We start from the raw sequence: 23,059 nt of genomic DNA, 5'->3' as shown, positions 1-23,059 counted from the left end.
GAAATCATTTTTAAGGAAACTGTGTTTCTTTCATACACTTTCTTATGTGGAGAGTGGAAATAAACAGCTTTAAAAAGTAATTTGTTTAAACTACAGGTTTATCTAAAAATTAAATTGTAGCAGTGGATATGTCCAATACAACCAATTGTGAATAATCAGTTTATCATTGAAAATACATAGTATTAAATAAATACAATGTTGTGATAGGTGGAAAAAATATCAAGACAAAGTTTAAATGTAGCACTTGGAGATTACATTTGCATAGCACAGGAATATTTTCCATCATATGTAAGCTTCCCCATCAGTCAGGTAAATTCAAGTATCATTTTGTTCGGTATGATGAAATAGTCCTTCTTGCCTCTTTGACTCTCTTATCTCCTCTCTCACAGGAAATCCCATCAGAGTGCACTACTTCTGAGTTAGTACTGTCAGTCCATCACATTTTGATATTCCAGAAATAGAAACTGCAGTATGGATAAAATATGTTACAAATTAACAAAAAAGTCATAGAAACAGTTGAAGAGTTTTGCTATTTAAAGCACAACAAATGGAGGGGTGGTGTGTGTGTGTGGGGGGGGGGGGGGGGGGGTATATGAGTAACCATGACCTGAAGTGATTCTGGTAAACTAAATTTTGTTTTCAAATCCAAGCTTCCAATTTGTCTGGAAAGGAAAGCGTTCAATAAGTACTGACGGTTTTGAGTTACGGTGGTGACACGTATACTATAAATGCATAAACCATTTACAATCTGAGCCTCTCTCATCGAGTAGTTGTAGTGTAACATATCACTTTGTTACAGTGATGTGTTTGCACAGGGTATTTAGGACTGATGACTGATGACCGTTGATTGCTGAAAAAAATTATTTGACGTAGTTTGGAAAGTGGTACAAGCATGTTTCTCTGTATTTGCATCCTGATTGAATGGCAATGGAGATGGTATTCCTACTGAATGTGATGACATTGTCGGTGGCTTGTATTTTGCCACACTTGCAATGGAAGAAGATGGCTGTGACAAGGCTTTAAAAATTTCATGAAACAAAGGAAGTTCAAGTATTAGGGTTAGCTATTAACTGTAACACTGATTGTTCACCATGTATTTAAGGTACCCTTGTCAAGCAGACAGAGAATTGTTTGAAATTGTTTCCTGTGTGTAAACAGTTGTTATAATATATGCAGTTTGTGAAAGAAGAAAATTCCCTCATTTAGTAGTGTGGAGAGAAGCAGTCTGGTGTCAGGTTTTCCTGTGTTAAATAGTTTATTATAATATACGTGGTTTGTGAAAGAAGAAAATTCTCTCATTTAGTAGTGTGGAGAGAAGTAGTCTGTTGTTGAATTTTGAGCACTCCGCAGCATGCCAAAAAGGAGAAGTCAGTGATATGAGGCAAAAAACTGTGTACCTGGACACAAATTTGGAGAGAGAGAGAGAGAGATTTTTTCAAGTCAGGAGACAGGTAATGGCAAAAAGGCATTTTGATATTAGAAGCCTACCCTCCAGCTAAAGTATTGCATTATTCAGCAGAACTTTCACAGAGATACCAAGTTAACATTTCACAGTGGAGAAGTGCATTTCTTTGATACTAATAGGGGCAGGTAAAAAGACTAATGGATGAGGGAAGAGATTTTAGTGGAGGATGTAATTATGATCTAAATGATATTATATAAAGTGACTTATTTGCTTTATAGAACAATGGTAAATGCAACAGGATGTATACAACCTGGGACAACTGGGGGATCCATGAAAAGCCTGGGAATTTTGTCATCTGGGAGAAAACTGGGAAAAACCTGGGAATTTTTTAGAATTCTGGGAATTTTTCATCATTTTAATTTTCATTTACATGTTTGTAACTTTGACTGGTAAGAACCAATACTCTAAGAAAGGATATTACTGTTATCTCACTACTGCAGAATAATACTGCAGCAACAAAACATGAACGAGACGAGAAAAACAAAAATAAAACTTAAGTTGTAAAGGAAATGCACCATATACTACAACAAAACACAGTGCTCATACAAGCATCTGCCAACAGCAAAATGTGTCAAAGGCTTTGGGAAGACTATGCAATGCTTCATAACAAGTTGCCTCTGATGAGCATGATATCACAGCTGCTTACATTAGATTCGTTTGAGCAGTTGCAAGCAAGCTCATGCGCATGCACAGTTGAGTCACGTAGGAATAGTACCTTCTCCTGCCTCTGTCCACAGAAGTGAGGCAGGTAGCTGTATAAGCAGTAGCAGCAAGCAGCTAGGTGCTACCTGAAAAAATTTTACTGGCTCACCTAAGCTGCCAGATTCACACATGTGCAACATGCCCGGATCTAGGGGGCGGGGGCAAACCGAGGTATCTACCCCAGGCAGAAATTTCAGGGAAGGCGAGGGGGACACCGGATCCATACTCTTGAGGAAAAAGACCTTGTTTCACAAAGTACCTAACATCCAGCACATGTTGGTCTTTCGATAATTCATATGATTTTGAATTGCATCCTGCTGGTTGTTGAACAAATTCTATTTCTGAATGAATTATAAGTTGATTTTTGAATGTGTGCATAGTGTACATGATGTCTCTGCCAAGGGAATCCTCTTCACATCTAAAAATAAAACTTCCTGCAGACAAAAGGGGACGGGGCTATACGACCTGAGCGGAATAAAGCCGAATGGGTGAACGCCAATCGCTGTTTATGTGGTTTACTGGGTTTGCGAATAATAAGCATCATTGTAATTACTAGTGAAATTCATAGATTCAGACTACCAGAATGGAAATAAACAACTAACTGGAATAACAGGAGTATCCAAGTAAATGAAATTTGGACAAAAGTTTTGGCCAGACTGCTACATTAGTAAGGGCTAATTGTACAGTCCCCGACTAGCAGCCATTAAAGTTATATTCTGGGAGTAGCATGGAAAATGCGTTGTACGAACATGTAATAACTCCTAACTGGAGAATAAACGCGGTTGGTGATTGTGGCAGGTTTAGTGAAGTTAACCGGAGAATAAGTTTTGACACTGGCAGGAATAGTTACATACTCATAACGCTCTAGGTTGGCCAGTGGGCCCCTTCTGCCTGTGATTTGCGACATGCATAACTGCTACGTATACTCTTTCAGCAATTTTACGGCCCTGTGGCCTCTATTCTACTTCACAACTGTTGGTATGCGTAACTCACTGCAATCTGGCCTGCACCTGGCTGTAACTTGTGCTCAGAATATTACACTAAACTAACTTTCCCTATCCTAAGCGGTGGTGCTGCTACAATACATTCACATAATTACAGAAGGCTAAAATATGTTATTAGTTCAGATTTTGTTTTATTTCCACCTATCTGACAGTCAAGCATTAATCACCTTGCAGAACAATGAAGTTATTTTTGTCAGTTTGCTAAAGAAATTAGGCTTTTATTAATCTGTTCCACTGAGGGAGTTGATTTCTTTGAAACGAAGTGTTTAATTCCACACTATTGGCTAGTCTCTACTGTTCACTGCATTTCAAGTGCACATTTTCACCTTATAGCACGTATGGCATTATGTCGTGATAAAGAACCAAACATGAGATAATACAGTACTGGTACTCCAAGAAAATTTACATCCGTATGTGAACATACAACTGTGCACTTTAAGCGAATTATGCATTTTGGTATGGTTCACAAAATTCCGATGCTCTTGGAGTATCCTTTAATTTCTCGTTTCTTTTATGACATAATGTAAGATATTTTAATATTTTACACACATGAACGTAAGGGCGTCCTGCATCATCGTAGCTGCGCCTGTTATCTGGCGATCTCTGGCAACTGCTGAAATGAACCCATTTCTAACAGGTCACAGGAAAATAATGCGATCGGTTGTTTGAAAAGCATAACTTTCAAAGTAAATTTCTTTTTACACAATATAATTTATGTGTGAGAATGGATGATGAATTTCTTAAATCACCCTCATTTAAAAATCAACTCTTTGAGGACAACCATTTAGAATAATTTCAAGCCCACCCAGAAGATGACATTTACCCCCTATGTCATTGTTAAAAATTTTACTGGCACATTTGTGTGATGTATCTTTAAAGTGTAACACACGCAAAAAAAGATGAACATTATATGTGAAAGCTTAGCTTCTCTTGCAGCTTATTAATCTTCAAGACCAATGTTATATGTAAAAGCTTTTCTTTTCTTGTAGCAACACTATGTTAATTTAAACCATTAACTTTTCTTATTTGTGTGTTCGTGCTACTTAAAAGCGATGTTGCTGTTGGCTGACTACATCACGTGTCCTATGCTCTGAATATCCGCTGGCATTGGTTTCCTGCCTCCCCCCCCCCCCCCCCCCCCCCCCCCCCCCCCCCCCCCCACACACACACACACACACACATTCTTAGTATTGAGAGTTCCGCTCTAATGAACTAATGGTTTAATGCCCCCAAATTAAATCTGTCTACCTGTTGTCTTTTTGTAACTGAACTGTTAATGGAAAGATTAGATAGCTACTCACTATAAAGATGACACATAAAGTTGCAGGCAGGCACAACAAAAGGACTGTTACACATTAAGCTTTCGGCCAAAACCTTCATCAAAAAAGAAAAACACATGCATGCATTCACCCAGGCAAGCCCACTTCACACATACATATGACCCATATCTTCAGTTGCAGAGACAAAAACTGTTTGTGTGTTTACGGTGAGTAGCAAGACTATCCACTGTTTGACTTTTTATAGTTAAGCTTCTTTTACCTCTGTAACGAACTCATTGTTGACAGTTCATTAACTCACTGAAAATAAAGATCTGAATATTTTGCTATAATTTTATGAAGTGTAAATTTATTTTGACTTTTTTCTGTTTTCTATTAAAGATGTAAACGAGTGTGAAGAAGATAGGTCACTCTGTGCACCTGGTATGTGCATTAATGAGGATGGATCATACCACTGCGTCTGCCCTGAGGGTTACATGGTTATAGCAAATGGAAGTAAGTTTACTCTTATTTTTAATTTTGCTTTGATTATGTTTTTGTAATTAGGTGCTTTATATATATATATATATATATATATATATATATATATATATATATATATATATAGGGGAACATTCCACGTGAGAAAAATATATCTAAAAACAAAGATGATGTAACTTACCAAACGAAAGCGGTGGCATGTTGATAGACACACAAACAAACACAAACATACACACAAAATTCAAGCTTTCGCAACCAACGGTTGCTTCATCAGGAAAGAGGGAAGGAGAGGGAAAGACGAAATGATGTGGGTTTTAAGGGAGAGGGTAAGGAGTCATTCCAATCCCGGGAGCGGAAAGACTTACCTTAGGGGGGAAAAAGGACAGGTATACACTCGCGCACACACACACATATCCATCCGCACATATACAGACACAAGCAGACATTTGTAAAGGCAGAGAGTTTGGGCAGAGCTGTCAGTCAAGGCAGAAGTACAGAGGCAAAGATGTTGTTGAATGACAGGTGAGATTTGAGCGGCGGCAACTTGAAATTAGCGGAGGTTGAAGCATGGTGGGTAACGAGAAGAGAGGATATACTGAAGGGCAAGTTCTCCCACTTCCAGCTCCACTCCCCCGAAAACTTCAAAATTCTACTCAACACAATCTGGAACCACAACACCCCAATACAGTAGTTAAACTTTCCTCCAAACCTCTCTCCCAATCCGAAACCTCTGTCCTATCCAAAGGCCTCACCTTCAGCCCCACTCCCAGATTCAACCAAACAGCCCTCGTCAAAGATTTACTGTCCTACACTCATACTCTCTGCTGGAAATATCACTTTGCCAGAAAGAAAAATGATCCTAATCCTACTCCTAATGATCCAACTCCCCAAGACACTATCCAAATTGAACCCTGCCTGGAACAATTCCGTCCTCCGTCACAGTGGGACCCACCTCCTCTTCCTCAAAATCACCCTCTCCAAACCTTCCAGAAATTTCTCACCTCCAGCTTTGCCTCTCAATCCTCCTTAAAAAACCTTAATGCTATTCCCAACATCACCACTGCTGAAGCCCAGGCTATCCGTGATCTGAAGGCTGACCAATCCATCGCCAGTCTTCCGGCGGACAAGGGTTCCACGACCGTGGTACTTGATCGTCGGGAGTATGTGGCTGAGGGACTGCGTCAACTTTCAGACAACACTACATACAAAATTGCCAAGTTAATCCCATTCCTGATGTCCAGGCTGAGCTTCTAGGAATCCTCAGAACCTTAGGCCCCCTACAAAACATTTCACCTGACTCCATCAACCTCCTGACCCCACCGACACCCCGCACCCCTACCTTCTACCTACTTCCTAAAATTCACAAACCCAATCATCCCGGCCGCCCCATTGTAACTGGTTACCAAGCCCCCACAGAATGTATCTCTCCCTACGTAGATCAACATCTTCAACCCATTACATGCAGTCTCCCATGCTTCATCAAAGACACCAACCACTTTCTCGAACGCCTGGAATCCTTACCCAATCTGTTAGCCCCAGAAACCATCCTTGTAACCATTGATGCCACTTCCTTATACACAAATATTCCGCACGTCCAGGGCCTTGCTGCGATGGAGCACTTCCTTTCACGCCGATCACCTGCCACCCTACCTAAAACCTCTTTCCTCATTACCTTAGCCAACTTCATCCTGACTCACAACTTCTTCACTTTCAAAGGCCAGCCATACCAACAATTAAAGGGAACAGCCATGGGTACCAGGATGGCCCCCTCATATGCCAACCTATTTATGGGTCACTTAGCGGTAGCCTTCTTGGTTACCCACCCCTGCCAACCCACAGTTTGGTACAGATTTATTGATGACATCTTCATGATCTGGACTCACAGTGAAGAAGAACTCCAGAATTTCCTCTCCAACCTCAACTCCTTTGTTTCCATCAGATTCACCTGGTCCTACTCCAAATCCCATGCCACTTTCCATGACGTTGACCTCCATCTGTCCAATGGCCAGCTTCACACATCTGTCCACATCAAACCCACCAACAAGGAACAGTACCTCCATTATGACAGCTGCCACCCATTCCACATCAAACAGTCCCTTACCTACAGCCTAGGTCTTAATGGCAAACGAATCTGCTCCAGTCCGATATCCCTGAACCATTACACCAACAGCCTGAAAACAGCTTTCACATCCCGCAACTACCCTCCTGACCTGGTACAGAAGCAAATAACCAGATCCACTTCCTCATCCCCTCAAACTGAGAAACTCCCTCAGAAGAACCCCAAAAGTGCCCCACTTGTGACAGGATACTTTCTGGGACTGGATCAGACTCTGAATGTGGCTCTCCAACAGGAATACGACTTCCTCTAATCCTGCTCTGAAATGAGATCCATCCTTCATGAAATCCTCCCCACTCCACCAAGAGTGTCTTTCCGCCATCCGCCTAACCTTCGTAACCTGTTAGTTCATCCCTATGAAATCCCCTGGTGTAAAACCTGTCCTTACCCTCCCCCTTAAAACCCACATCCTTTCGTCTTTCCCTCTCCTTCCCTCTTTCCTGATGAAGTAACCGTTTGTTGCGAAAGCTTGAATTTTGTGTGTATGTTTGTGTTTGTTTGTGTGTCTATCAACATTCCAGCGCTTTCGTTTGGTAATATATATATAAAATAGAGGGAAACATTCCACGTGGGAAAAATATATCTTAAAACAAAGATGATGTAACTTACCAAACGAAAGGGTTGGAACGTTGATAGAGACAATAAAAAACACAGACACACACACAAAATTCAAGCCTTCGCAACCCACGGTTGCTTCATCAGGAAAGAGGGAAGGAGAGGGAAAGACGAAACGATGTGGGTTTTTAGGGAGAGGGTAAGGAGTCATTCCAATCCCGAGAACGGAAAGACTTACCTTAGGGGGAAAAAAGGACAGGTATACACTCGTGCACACACACACACACATATCCATCCGCACATACACAGACAAGCAGACATATGTAAAGGCAAAGAGTTTGGGCAGAGATGTCAGTCGAGGCGGAAGTACAGAGGCCAAGATGTTGTTGAATGACAGGTGAGGTATGAGCAGCGGCAACTTCAAATTAGCGGAGGTTGTGGCCTGGCAGATAACGAGAAGAGAGGATATACTGAAGGGCAAGTTCCCATCTCCGGAGTTCTGACAGGTTGGTGTTAGTGGGAAGTATCCAGATAACCCGGACGGTGTAACACTGTGCCAAGATGTGCTGGCCGTGCACCAAGGCATGTTTAGCCACAGGGTGATCCTCATTACCAACAAACACTGTCTGCCTGTGTCCATTCATGCGAATGGACAGTTTGTTGCTGGTCATTCCCACATAGAAAGCTTCACAGTGTAGGTAGGTCAGTTGGTAAATCACGTGGGTGCTTTCACACGTGACTCTGCCTTTGATCGTGTACACCTTCCGGGTTACAGGACTGGAGTAGGTGGTGGTGGGAGGGTGCATGGGACAGGTTTTACACCGGGGGCAGTTACAAGGGTAGGAGCCAGAGGGTAGGGAAGGTGGTTTGGGGATTTCATAGGGATGAACCAAGAGGTCCTACCCATGTAACCACCGGGGGTGGTTACGAGGGTAGGAGCCAGAGGGTAGGGAAGGTGGTTTGGGGATTTCATAGGGATGAACTAAGAGGTTATGAAGGTTAGGTGGACAGCGGAAAGACACTCTTGGTGGAGAGGGAAGGATTTCATGAAGGATGGATCTCAGACCAATTCAGACCAATTCCTTCAAGTGTCCCCATATAACCAAAAGTCTAGGGGATTGAGGTCTGAGGAATGAGGAGGCCAATGACCCCACCCCCCTCCCCTCCAATTGTCCCAAAATGTCTATGTCAGATGTTCGCACATGTTGTGACGAAAGTGTTTTGGTGCGTCATCATGCATGAACCACATTTGTATGCATTGCTGCAATGGCACAACTTCCAGCAAGGTAGGGAATACAGTAAATAATGGGCCGCAGTTAAGTTTGTGATAGCACATATGGCCCTATTAATCTATCACCAAGAACGCCTGCCCATATGCTGATTGAGAATCGGTGCTGATGCCCTCTTTCCTGAATTTCTTGGATATTTACATCTGCCCAGACATGCTAGTTATGGAAATTCACAACACCATCTCTTGTGAACTCTGCCTCATCAGTAAATAAAATCTTGGATGTGGGTAGTGGATCGGTGGTACACTTCTACAACAGCCATTGACAGAACTGCTATCTGCTATGACGATTCTGCAGTCTCAGGGCCTAAACGTGGGGTATATGATATGGGTACAGCAATTGTTCATGAACTATCCCCCAGATAGGAGAGTAAGACATGCCTTGTTCTGCTGGTAAGGTCACACATTGATCCCGGGGGTGTCTTCCACTGAACGTAGCACACACTAATCCATGTCACGCATGCGGACTGTGAGGGCCTTCCACTGTCCGTCTGCTGAGGTGCAAGGGTACCTGTGTCCCTCAGAGGCTGGGAAAGTCTACCAAACAGTTTATCAGAGAGCACTATGCACTGTTGATATTTTTCAGTGTTGAGGGCAAGTGCTCACATGCTACATTGATTTGCTAAACCATCTATCTGAATTCTATCTATCTATCTATCTATCTAAACTATCATACCTGCCATTTCACTTGTTGAGTAGCAAGCTTTCATTGCTAACAACTGGTGAAAGGGAGAAAATCTAAATATACTGCACAATTTGTACATAAAAACAGCACAATAACAGTGAACACATAAGTGAAACTGCATTTGGAAGAAGGTAAGACACCATGATAGGTAACAAGGGTTGACAGTACTGTACAAGACACACAAACATGACAAAAACTAGCGTAACCTACAACATAACTCGAACCACACAGCTGACTGCAGACCACCTAATGGTAGGTAGCGTACTGTGAGTAAGATATCACAATATCCCACCAACACATTTGATGGAGCACCAATGCAACGAGTGCACTAATATCCACAACCAAGCGTGGCGCAGCCCTTCCTATAAACATGTGTTTGTCTTGGAAAGTATGTATTTCCGGACTCAAGTTTACTGGACTTATTTATCTTGTTTCAATGAGAAATACCACCTCTCACTTTTCTTTGAACACACTGCATATGGATATTTTCAGTCATTATACATATGAAAGTTGCTATAAAATGTAAACATGATGAAAATAACACAAATCAGCATAAGTCAACAACTGTAAATAATGTAAATTAAAAGAAATCTATTGGTATCGCTCCAAGTTGAGATTTCAACAATCATAACTTGCACTTACAGAGATAAAAGCTCTGAAGGTCTAATTTTAACACTGTGGTTTATTACTAAGAATAGTCCTATTGAAGGTAATATGCCCTTGCCTTCCTTTGACCTTTGAACTGACTTTCCCAACCATTTATAGGGCGACCTACGGTTTATATGAACAATGACACAGCCTTTAAGTTTTCACATACACAAATCAATGCCATAAGTAAAAGCAGCACGAAGTGACACAAAAATACAGGACTCACTCAGGACTGAAGCCCACACCTTTGGGTTTGTTAGTCACAATAAGATTCAGATAAGAAGCAAACTCATAGTGGAATTTAAGTGGCAGAATTCCTGAACTCAGAACCGCAGATCTCGCAGTGGCCTCCAGATGCTCCCTGACTATGTGCAGCTGTAAAGTTACAGAGAATTGTTCAGTACAAAGATATAGGGAATCTTTTGCAATGAAATGAATACCCCTAGCTGCATACAGGTGTTGATATAAGTCAACAGGGACATTTGAAAATATGTGCGCCGACTGGGACTCAAACCCAGCATCTCCTGCTTACATGGCAGATGCTCTATCCATCTGACCACGAGAAGCCTATCAGCTGCAGAAATTCATCGTCAGTTAACAGAAGTTTATGGCTTGAATGCAATGAGTGAAGGTAAAGTGTGTCATTGGGTTAGAGAGTTTAAAAATGGCCGTCAAAATGTCCATGACGAAGAACGCTCAGGCCGGCCCTCTGTGATCACTGATGATTTGGTGGTTGCAGTCGAAACAAAGATTCGTGAGGACAGAAGATTCACAATTTCCACTCTTTCTTTGGAATTTCCACAAGTTTCAAGAATGGTTTTGTACAAAATTGTGTCTGAAAACCTAAACTTTAAGAAACTGTGTTCTCGGTGGGTACCCAGACTCCTCACAGAGGACCACAAAGGGAAGAGATTTGCCACTTCATTGGACTTTTTGATTCGTTACGAGGAAGAAGGGGATGACATGTTGAGTCAAATTGTCACTGGAGATGAAACATGGGTATCCCATATCACTCCCGAAAGCAAGCGTCAATCGATGGAATGGCGACACACAACCTCACCCATCAAGGTCAAAGCCAAACAGACGCTGTCAAAGCGCAAGATTATGGCAGCTGTGTTCTGGGACCGGCACGGTGTTTTGCTAGTGGACTTTATGCCACGAGGAACAACAATCAACTCACACGCCTACTGTGCAACTCTAAAGAAGCTCCACAGAGCAATTCAAAACAAAAGGCGCGGCATGCTGACAAAAGGAGTTTTGCTCCTGCACGATAACGCTAGGCCTCACACCTCTCACAAGACTCGGGATTTGATTGATTCTTTTGGCTGGGAAGTTTTGGACCATGCACCATACAGCCCCGTCCTTGCTCCTAGCGATTTTCACCTTTTCCGGTACCTGAAACACCATCTTGGCGGGCAGCGCTTCAATGACGACGATGAAGTGAAAGCGGCCATGAACTCTTGGCTGTCGGAGCAGACGGCCGAATTCTTTGAAGAGGGAATTAAAAACTTAGTTGTTCGGTATGACAAGTGCTTAAATAAACAAGGCAATTATGTAGAAAAATAGGTAAAAGTGTGTAGAATCAGAAAATAAAAGTTTTTTTACAAAAGTATTTGTATCTTTTTTTAAAAATAAAAATGGCCCTTACTTAAAAAACAACCCTCGTATAATTAGGAAGCTTCACTTAGCTTTCTTTTTTTAATTGAATGAATGCAGCCAATGGGAATGAAATCAGTGAAGATTCAATGCCATGAAGTGATATCAGAGAAGATCAATCTGAAATTTTGAATTTTAAATGTGATTAAAATTTTAGACTAGTCAAGAACACAAACCCATATTCTTGCTTATTGCGAGGCATCATCCTAACCATTAGGCTATATGACCAAACTTGCTGGCCTGACTGCAGCTTTCCTTGTCACTGATGCTTTACAAATTTCATCGCTATTGGCCTATTCATTTCATTTCAGCGATTCCATTTCAATTGATTTGTACTGCTTGTGGGAAGGTAAACCACTGTCCTGTAAACCACTGTCCTCCCCCACGATGCTGTTCCCACATATCTCATGGGGTAATCTCTGGTAAGTTTGGAAACAATGAGAGGAAATGTCCACAAAGAAGATTTGTGTTGGATATGGAGACATATTCAGATTGCAAAATGATTAAGGCTACTGCTTGTTAAATTCAAGATATGTCTCAGTCTGCTACAAATCTTCATTTGTTACTATATAATTCAGTTTTATATTTTATCTGTGCTATAATAATGCCACAGATTATACTGCATTATTCATCTTCCAAGTATGCATGGCTTCTCTGGCATAAATTTGTATCTAACAAAGTCCCAAGATTTTGTTGTTATTTATAAGTCTTTTGTGCATTCAATTAATAACTCATATTGTATTTCTTGAAAGATTGAACCATTGAACCATGTTGTGGTTTTACATTTCTAGTCCAGAGACTAGATGAATTACCATTTCTTTTTATGAGTTCATCTAATTTCTTTGAGTCATTTTATTGATCTAGTTGCATCTCTGATTTGTTTCCAAAAATGGCTCTTCTAAAAAGACGGGTGTTGGTGACCTCAGTAGTGAAGTTATGGCAGAACTAAATATGAAGATTAATACCGCTGATGTCTTCTGTGTTTCACCAAAGTGCCACCTTGTTTGGTGAATATTTGTATCCTGCTAGTGCAGGTGGCATGGAAGGATATTGAACTATGGCCTGTTTGTATATCAGATTTTAAGGTTTATTGTCTGTCAATGAAAGCTTTGACAATGACTTTAACATATTGGGAAAGGGAGTACTTGTCACAATAGATATGGTGTGACCAGTGCCTAGACTGTGGGGTGATATTTTTTGGTGTTTAAGAGATGTCAACTATCAAATGGAAGTTTTGATGATGCTTTGTTGTTTTAATGTGGACAGGAGTTCTTATATTGTCTAGTAAAAGAAGGGGTAATTAGATGAATGACGAACACTAACTTCACTTAACGAAGGTTTATTAAGCACTTGCACATACAAGAGCGCGGAGCAAACTGCCTCCGGTCAGAACACATATGGTATATAAACAGTTACAGAACATTCCAGTACAAAAATTCTTGAAATTTGTGGATGCTTCTAGAATGTACTCAAACCGAATATAGAAATTAAAATTTTGCAGTTCAGGTGAGTTTTGAACTCACAACCCTCCATGCAACAGTCTAGTAACCACTACACCACAGTGACTATGCTGCTCAGCTTCTTCTGCAACATTGCTCCTTTCTTAAGAGAACAGCGTCTCGGCGTTATGCCGTCCTAGTCCAGGAATGAGTCATCGGTCCTGCATACGCCAACTCCCAATGACTGATGTTCACCCTGGCGATAATCTTCTTAGAACTTCCTTTGCCACTATCCACTTTGTCACCTTTCCACTTGTTGCCTGTCGCTGGAGCTTCGAATCTACCCTGGGTTGCAGGATCCTTATAAGACTTCATTTGAAGGACTTGGACCATATCTCTGATCTTTCGTTGTCTTGTGTCGGGGTCAAAATCTTCAACTTCATAAGTAACATCAGACAACTGTTTTACGACCTTATATTGTCCAAAGTAGCGCCTGAGGAGCTTCTCAAAGAGACCAACCTTCCGAACAGAAGTGAAGACCCAGACGAGGACACCAGGCTGGCAGACAGCAGGGCGGTGGCTCGCGTCATACCTTCGGCGATCATTTTCTTGAGCCGGCAGCATGTGGAGTTGAGCTAACTGCCGAGCTTCCTCTGCTCTGGTTAACACCTGGCTGATGTAGTCATTGTCTACATCATCGGGATGTAATGGAAACAGTGTCCATCGTTGTAGTCACCTCATGCCCATGCACCAGGAAAATTGGCACAAATCCTGTGGTGTCTTGTTTGGCAGTGTTGTTGGCAAATGTCACGAAAGGTAGCATGTCATCCCAGTTGCTCTGCTCAACATTGACGAACATTGATAGCATGTCGGTCAAGGTCTTATTAAGGCATTCAGTAAGCCCATCAAAATTTCAGTCACCAACTTTCTCTTCAGAATGTGTAAATATTTTGTTGACGCCCACCTAGGTAGGGAGAAATGATCATCATAATAAACTAAGAGAAATCAGGACTCGAACGGAAAGATTTAGGTGTTCCTTTTTCCCACGTGCCTTCGAGAGTGGAATGGTAGAGTAATAGTATGAAAATGGTTCAATGAACCCTCTGCCAGGCACTTAAGTGTGAACTGCAGAGTGAACATGGAGATGTAGATGTAGATGTAGGCAGTCATGATGTGATGAGTAATGTTGTACCAACGGTTTATCTCTGTCACGAGATTCGATTGAAAAACTTTCCCTCAATCCATAATTAATGACCTTGGGGCACCGTGTTTTAATACAATGTCTTTCACAATGAATTTGGCTACTTCAAATGCTTCGGCTGTTTTCATGGCTTTTGTAATGGCATAGCGTGTCAGATAATCAGTGCAAACAATAATCCATCTATTTTCACTAGCAGATGTTGGAAATCGTCTGAGGAGGTCAATCCCAACATGCTGGAAAGGTGTTTTGGCTGGTGGAATTGGTATGAGTCAGCCAGGTGGTTTTTGACGAACTGTGTGTGTACACTCCTAAATAAGCCTGGCCAGAAAAATCTCTTGCGGATCCTATCGTATGTCTTAATAAATCCTCACTACCTTAAACTACCTTAAATTGTCCTTTCACATCCTCTGACCGATTTCAGGCAAGCATAATATGAGATATCTTGGTGTCCTTCTTCTGCTCAGCAGAGAGATCCTGGAGTGCAGCAAGACAGTCACTATCTTCATCAAAGTCTTGATGGTCTTGCACAGGGTTTCGTGAGAGACAGTCGTCATCTTGGTGTTTTCTTCCACTTTTGTACACTATGGTAATGTCATACTCTTGAAGATGTAGTGCCCACCTGGCGAGTCAGCCTGTTGGATCCTTACGACCAGTCAAACCAACAAAGTGAATGATGGTCTGTAACAACTGTGAATGGTCTTCCATAGAGATACTGTCAAAATTTGCACATGGCCCACATCACAGCGAGACATTCTCTTTCTGTAGTTGAGTAGATTCTCTCAGGTTTTGTAAGTGTGCTAGAAGCATAGGCTCTTTTCCATTCGAAATTTGCACCAGAACAGCACTGATCCCATACCAACTGGCATCTGTGTGTAGTTCTGTAGGTGCTTTCTCATTATACAGACCAAGTACAGGGTCAGTCGTCAGAGCTTTTCGCAGTACATCAAAAGAATATTGTTGAGCACCACACCAGATAAATTTAGCATTGGCTTTTAACAACTCTTGGAGTGGCCTGGCTTTGATACAAAAGTCTTTGATAAAATGACGGTAATAATAACATAATCTGAGGAAGCTTCTCACATCTCTAATACTTGTGAAATCATTTCCTTCCTCCATCATAGACATCGATACGACATATGGAAGCCATTCAAACTTCTTGCGTGTAATTCTTTTTTTATGCATTGTCTTGATACATTGGCACCATTTTATGAAGTCGTCTGCTATCAAAACCTCCTTCAGGACTAGGGCTTGATACATGTCCTCAGCAACACCCTTCATGAGATGTGCAACCTTATCTTCCTCCTTCATTCTAGGATCCACTATTTTACACAGCTCCATGACATCTTGAATGTAGGATGCTGTAGTTTCTCCTGGGCGCTGTGCCCTGCACTTTAATTTATCTTCAGCCTTGCACGTCTGTCGCTATGTGTCGTCGAAATATTTGTGCAGTTCCTCCTGGAATACTTCACAGCTTGTGAACTTCTCCTCATTGTTCTCATACCATTGCTTGGCAGTGCCCCCCAAGTAGAAAAATACATTAGCCAAACACACGGTGTCATCCCATTTGTTAAATTTGGCTATACACTCATATACCTTCAGCCACTTGTTTGGATCTTGGCCATCATCACCAGAGAACCTGGAAGGATGTCTTATGTGGTGACACGCAGTTGCTGTCATCATAACGTCCTGTTCTTGTTCTGTCACCTATGGATTGCGATCTGTTGAATATGGCTTGAACTCTGGTTTCTCGCCATGCAAACGGTGACTCTGTTGTGGCCTGATGGGAACCACTGTGTCATCGATAATGTGCTCTACCACAAGGTCCAATACCCAAGCGCCTCCACCAGAATAATGTCATGTAGAAGAAGGTGTAATTAGATGAATGATGAACACTAACTTCACTTATCAAAGGTTCATTCACCACATTCACATACAAGAGCGTGGAGCGAACTGCCTTCTGCTGGAACACATACGGTATAAATACAGTTACAGAACATTCCAGTTAATGATTCTTGACATTTTTGGATACTTCTACAATGTCATCATCATCAGTTATCTGCTATATTAGCAGGTCCTTTGCCTCTCCATTTTCTGCGATCCATTGCTTCCTTCTTAAGGCTGCTGTATATTGTACCGTCCATCGTGTCATCCAGTATCTGGAATCTCTTCCTTCCTCGCTTCTTTTTCCCTTCTACATAACCTTCTAAAACTCTTTTTGTCAGTCCGTCATTCTTTCTTAATATATGCCCAATCCAATTTCTTTTTCTTCTCTTTATTACATCTAGTAACTGTCTTTTCTCTCCCATTCTTCTCAATACCTCTTCATTTTTTACTCTGTCCATCCAACTTATTCTTTCCATCCTCCGCCATGTCCAGATCTCAAAAGCCTGCAGCCTTTCTCTGTCTTTCTTCCTCATAGTCCGTGTTTCTGCGCCATATAGAAGAACACTCCACACAAGACATTTTATGAGTCTCTTCCTGAGTTCTCTGTCCAGACCGCTGCAGAAAATTCTCCTTTTCTTGTAAAACGCCTCTTTTGCCATTGCTATCCTTGTTTTAATTTCTGTGGTGCACTTCCAGTCGGTGTCTATCCTGCTTCCAAGATACTTAAAATTTTGCACCTGTTCTAGTATTTCTCCATTCAGCATTATTTTTATTTCCTTATTTCCTCCCAGTGCCAATACTTTTGTTTTATTTGTGTTAATTTTCATTCCATATTTTTTCCGTTAGTTTCAATGGTGTCCACCAAATCCTGTAATTCTTTTTCCCCTGTGGCTAGGAGGACCATGTCATCAGCAAACCTCAAACATCCTACTCTTATTTCTCCAATTCCTACGCTTTTGTCATCTGATGAGCATTGGTCAATCATATTTTCCAAGTAGAGGCTGAAAAGAGTTGGTGATAGACAGCATCCTTGTCTTACTCATTTTCCTAGTTCGATCCAGTTTCTACTTTCTCCTCTCACTTTAATTGAAACTTTTTGATTAAGATATAATGAGTTTACAAGTCTTCTGGTTTTCCAGTCCACTCTCTTTTCCTTCATTATAGTCGCAAGCTTGTCCCAAACCACATTGTCAAATGCCTTTTCTAGATCGATGAATCACTTATATAGGTCTCTTCCTTTTTCAATAAACCTTTCTCCCAACATTCGTAGGAGCCCTATTGCATCTCTTGTGCCCGTATTCCATCTAAAGCCAAACTGCTCCTCACCAAGATTCTCCTCCATTACTTTTTCAAGTCTTTTATTAATTATTCTTAACATTACTTTGGCTGCATGTGAAATGAGGCTGATTGTCCTGTGCTCGCTGCATTTCCTCGTTCCTTGTTTTTTCGGTAATGGAATCATTACTGTTGTTAGAAAGTCCTTAGACCATTCACCACTGTCATATAGTTTATTACATATTCTCAATATTTCTCTTATTCCATCTTGGTTCAAGCATTTTAATATTTCTCGTGGTATCATATCTGTACCTACAGCTTTGCCATTTTTCATTGCAGCTATGGCAGACTTTACTTCTTCCATTATGATGGTTGGTCCTTTCTCGTCATCACTTACACTGTTGTGTGATTCAAGTTCCAGAGTTTCTGGTTTGCTATTTGTGTCATATAGCTCTTTTAGATATTCTTCCCATCTATGGAGGACATCGTCACGATCTTTGTACACTACCTCTTCGTCTTTACTCAAAATTTCCATAGTAGAACTTCCTGCTCTGTTTTGTTCCCATGTCATAGTCTTTACTCTGTTGTATAGTAGGTCGTATCTTCCTTTCCTGTCCAGTTCTTCAGTTTCATCACATTCCTCATTTAGCCATTTTTTCCTAGCCTGCTCTGTTTCTCTTCGCAGTTCATTATTTAAGCTTCGGTATATCTTTCTTGCATCTTCAGTGCTCTTGTTTTTCAATTTTCTTCTCTCCTCCATCTTGGAAATCATTTCTTGTGCGACCCATGGGTTTTTTGACCTTTTCCCTTTTACATATCCTACATTTTGCTGCCCTGCTTTAATGATTCCTTCTTTCAGCATATTCCAGTACTAGTTGGCATTATCAGGTGGTTCTTTGTCTTGTAATGTGTTTAGAAACTCCCGAGACAGCATTTCTGTAATTTGTTCTTTGTTGGATCTTATCTTCTCTAGATCACACTTCTTCACCATGGTCACCTTCAGTTTTTTCATTCTTATTTCTATTTCTGCCATAAGTAAGTTGTAGTCACTATTAATATCTGCACCTGATAATGTGTGCACCTTCTTCATTCCATTCCTGTATCTTTCTTTTACCAGTATAAAATCAGTTTTGTTTCTGTATTTATCCCCTGGTGATTTCCAAGTGTAGAGCCTCCTCTTGTGGTTCTTGAACCATGTGTTTGCCGCTATCAGCTGCCTTTCCCTGCAGAAGTCAATTAGCCATTCACCTCTATCATTTCTCTTTCCAAGACCATGACTGCCTACTATGTTTTCCTCTTTCCCTTTTCCCACAGTGGCGTTCCAGTCTCCCATTACTATTTTGCAGCATTTTTTATTTCCGTCCATTATTCACTCTATGCCATTATACATTTCTTCTACAATTTGGTCATCATGTTCTGAAGTTGGCAGAATGTACTTGAACCGAATATAGAAAATCAAATTTTACAGTTCACGCGAGTTTTGAACTCACGACCCTCCATGCAAAAAGTCTAGTATCATAACCACTACACCATGGTGATTGTGCTAATCAGCTTCTTCTGCAACAATATAATTGTGAGGGAAGTTGCTGACCAGAGGAGAGCCAAACATAATCAGTTGGAGAGAAAGCATTGATGTTCTGAATGAATGAGGGCAGGATACTATGGTCATGGGCTTGGATTTAATAGTGTCATCATTAAATATAAAATAGATGAGGGTATCACGTTTTTGGATTAGTGGGAATGATTCCTCTAGGTGAAGTGTCAGTTGGTGAGGATGTTAAAGTACTAAGAAAATGCCCATGTCAGTGGCACAAATTTGTTAAAATATTTGCCTTCAAGGTAAAAGTTGTTGTAGATGAAGATATAGATGGGAAAAGTAGTGTTCAGATACAAGGAGATTTTGTGTATGGAAGATGTTGGCTGTATGAGGAGGTGGCTGTTATAATCGTGGAGCCTGGTGGTTATTGGACAAGAAAGTAGTTGATATTGTTAAAAAAAAAAGGAAAGTGGTTTGTGGACAATGAACTGAAAGTACTGGCAGGATAGAGTGAAGTCCTTTCCAGTAAGGACACAAGAACCAGCCACAATAAGATGAGGGGGATTGTTGGATTTGTGTCCTGTGATAAATATATAGGGACAGCAAGAGTTTGTGAAAGAAGGGTTCAGTTTAGAGACTGGGATGCATTTGATGATTTAAACAGGCATTTGAGGTCATTGTGGTCCTTTATAATGGGATCCCTTCAGCAAATCTCTCATGTATATATTGCAGACTGTTGACAGAGACATTATGCGACATGATGACTGTGTTCGTAATAGAACTAATGGTACCTTAATATGCAGAGAGAATAACAATACTAGGTTTAATTTTGAGGTCTCATTGTAAATTCAGACATAAAGTTCCTCAACATCTTTGAAGATTTTTATATTCACACAAATTGCTTATCCACTCTCATGAATCCAACTTACCACGAGTTCGCTCCTGAGTGCAAACTGTTCCTGACCATATGTGAACTACTATATGTAGTTTAGGAGTACTATTGCTAATGTATGTTAATAGCTCCAAAGATTATATTGCTAATAATCTAAGAGTACCGTACTGGTAGGTGACACAGTTATCTCTTATAAAATGATACACAAAGAGAATTGCTCCAGTGCACTCTCAAATCTCGCGAGATCTTAGTCTGATAAAAATGTTGATAACTTACTATACATATAGGAAAGTAAATTTGTTATTATTAATGAAACACACACAACACTTGTGTAACGTTCAACAGTATTTATAATTTATAATAAATTCTACAATTATAAATAAACACACATAACACTGGTGTAATATTCTACAATATTTATAATAATAAATTCTACAATGACAAATGTTGTAGAATGTTACACCACTGTTGCATGTGTTTCATTGATAATACATGACATATTCTACCGAGAACTATGGAACAGTCAGTTAATAAATTAATTATTTTAATTGTAGTTAAAAAGGTAGTCATAATTCATGTTCTAGGTTAATGGTGATCTGTCATGATTAAAGTATTGTATATAGCTGATACACCAAATGAAAGTGAGTGCTTATGAAATTTCATGATAGATAAGAGTGGATCATTCTGATGCGTTTTCAACCAGAAGTGCAATTACACTTTAATGATATTTATAGCCAATAGTAAATTCTGTTTTGGACTAGTTATTATGAAATATAAAATGACAGAAAACGAATGGAAAACAATTTGCACATTGACTGTTCAATATGACATTAAGTATATGGCGGAAATTTAAATAATTGTGCAAAACTCTTCAACAAGTCTCTTGCAGACATAAGGAAAGAAAATAAGGAAATTCAGAAATTATAAGATACAGTAAAGGAATGCCTTAACAACCATTCCTTTTTGTAACTTGTTTGAATTTTAGAATCATGCATCCCCATTAATAGGGGTAATATTACATGCCAAGTGGGCCTTCATTTCTAGTTTACACAGGTGATTAGCCCTTTATTAAGTATCCCTGTGCTCCTTAAACAGGAAGAATGCAATAGTCAATGAATATTAACTAGAAGGCCACTGCAGCCATGGCCAAAACATTATATATATATATATTTATATTTAAAAACAAAGATGATGTGACTTACCATACGAAAGTGCTGGCAGGTCGATAGAAACACAAACATACACATAAATACACACAAAATTCAAGCTTTCGCAACAAACTGTTGCCTCATCAGGAAAGAGGGAAGGAGAGGGAAAGACGAAAGGAAGTGGGTTTTAAGGGAGAGGGTAAGGAGTCATTCCAATCCCGGGGGTAAGTCTTTCCGCTCCCGGGATTGGAATGACTCCTTACCCTCTCCCTTAAAACCCACTTCCTTTCGTCTTTCCCTCTCCTTCCCTCTTTCCTGATGAGGCAACAGTTTGTTGCGAAAGCTTGAATTTTGTGTGTATTTATGTGTCTGTTTGTGTTTCTATCGACCTGCCAGCACTTTCGTATGGTAAGTCACATCATCTTTGTTTTTAAATACATTTTTCCCGCGTGGAATGTTTCCCTCTATTATATATATATATATTTACTAACAGTTAGTATCTGTGTGTTTGTCTCTCATATGATGAAGTACTTTGTCTGAAAGTTGGTATCTTCCATCAGTCTACTTTAAATATGTCTGCCTGTTACCCAGTGCCTCCTCTGTGTGGTGAGTAGCAGTCTATTCTAATTGATATTGCTACTGCATTGTGGATTGTCCCACTGTTTGAATTAGCATAGTGTCTTATCTTCTGTCATGAAATCCAGTGCTGTTTCCAGTTGTTACTATTTTCTGTACCATTCAATTACACAGTTTCTGTCCATTCCTTCCTCTACCTTCCCTGTTTCCTTGTGCCCTCCCAAACCGCACACAATGTCCGTGTGCTTACCAAACACCTTGTGACACACCGATTTCTGTACTCTCTTGTGGTGACAGTCGGGCTTGCATACAACACACACCAGTATGTTCACAAAGTGCGCAACCTCTGCCCCATGTTCTCTCTGCTGATATAGTTATTCTTAGAACTTTAAAATGATCCTGTCACCACCTTTCATCCACACATATTTTCACATTTCCCTGTTTCTGCCTGCATCACACATCACAGCACTTCTTGCCCTATTCACACACACACACACACACACACACACACACACACACCATGCTGACCTCTCTCTCTACCTACCAACCTGCACTCCTCACAATTACCATCTTTTTATTTCATTTTATTTATATTTTGAGCCACAGCACCTGGAGCCAACAGTGGCTGTGTTAAATGTGCCTCAACACTTCCTCTGTGTGGTGAGTAGCAGTCCATCCTGATTTATATTGTTAAACTTAACTGTTTCATTTATGATTACAGAACAATGTGTAGATATGAGAAAGGCTCAGTGCTACCTCGAATGTGAAGGCTGGCGCTGCTCATCACCTATGTCGCACAACCAAACACGGAAAGTGTGCTGTTGTTCAATGGGAGCCGCCTGGGGTGAGCCAGGGCAACCATGCCCCAAACAGGGAACAGGTGAGTCAACAAATATGATTTATTATATCATTCTTGGCCATTTTTGAGGCATCTTATTCTACCTAAACATGTCACTAATATGTAATTCAGAATAGCATGCACTTTTGATACATTTTTGTAGTATGGCAGTATAAATTAAACTGTTGCTTTAAGCCACTGTACTGTACATACACCATCACCATCAGTTTCCTGCTATATTAGCAGGTCTTTTCTGTCTCCATTTCCTGCAATCCATTGCTTCCTTCTCAGTGGTGTGTGTGTGTTGCTGTCCATCACATCATCTAGGCTCTGAAATGTTTTTGCCCCTTACCTCCTCTTCCTTTCCACATACCTGTCTAATGCTGTTTTTAT

The 23,059-nt window shown here is 40.6% G+C and overlaps 1 protein-coding gene across 1 annotated transcript in view; it reads left to right on the top strand.

Annotated features, from left to right (window-relative positions):
• LOC124622681 (fibrillin-2-like) overlaps positions 1-23,059 on the top strand; it is a 631,069-nt gene that overhangs the window by 471,281 nt on the left and 136,729 nt on the right. The window contains 2 exon segments of the mRNA XM_047148470.1: positions 4,830-4,943; positions 22,550-22,708. Coding sequence (XP_047004426.1) covers positions 4,830-4,943; positions 22,550-22,708 — 273 coding nt within the window.

This window comes from Schistocerca americana, chromosome 7 (assembly GCF_021461395.2).
Source record: "Schistocerca americana isolate TAMUIC-IGC-003095 chromosome 7, iqSchAmer2.1, whole genome shotgun sequence".
Lineage (NCBI taxonomy): Eukaryota > Metazoa > Arthropoda > Insecta > Orthoptera > Acrididae > Schistocerca > Schistocerca americana.
The sequence above is the reverse complement of the archived record's forward strand: the minus strand, read 5'-3'. Positions and strand labels throughout refer to the sequence as shown.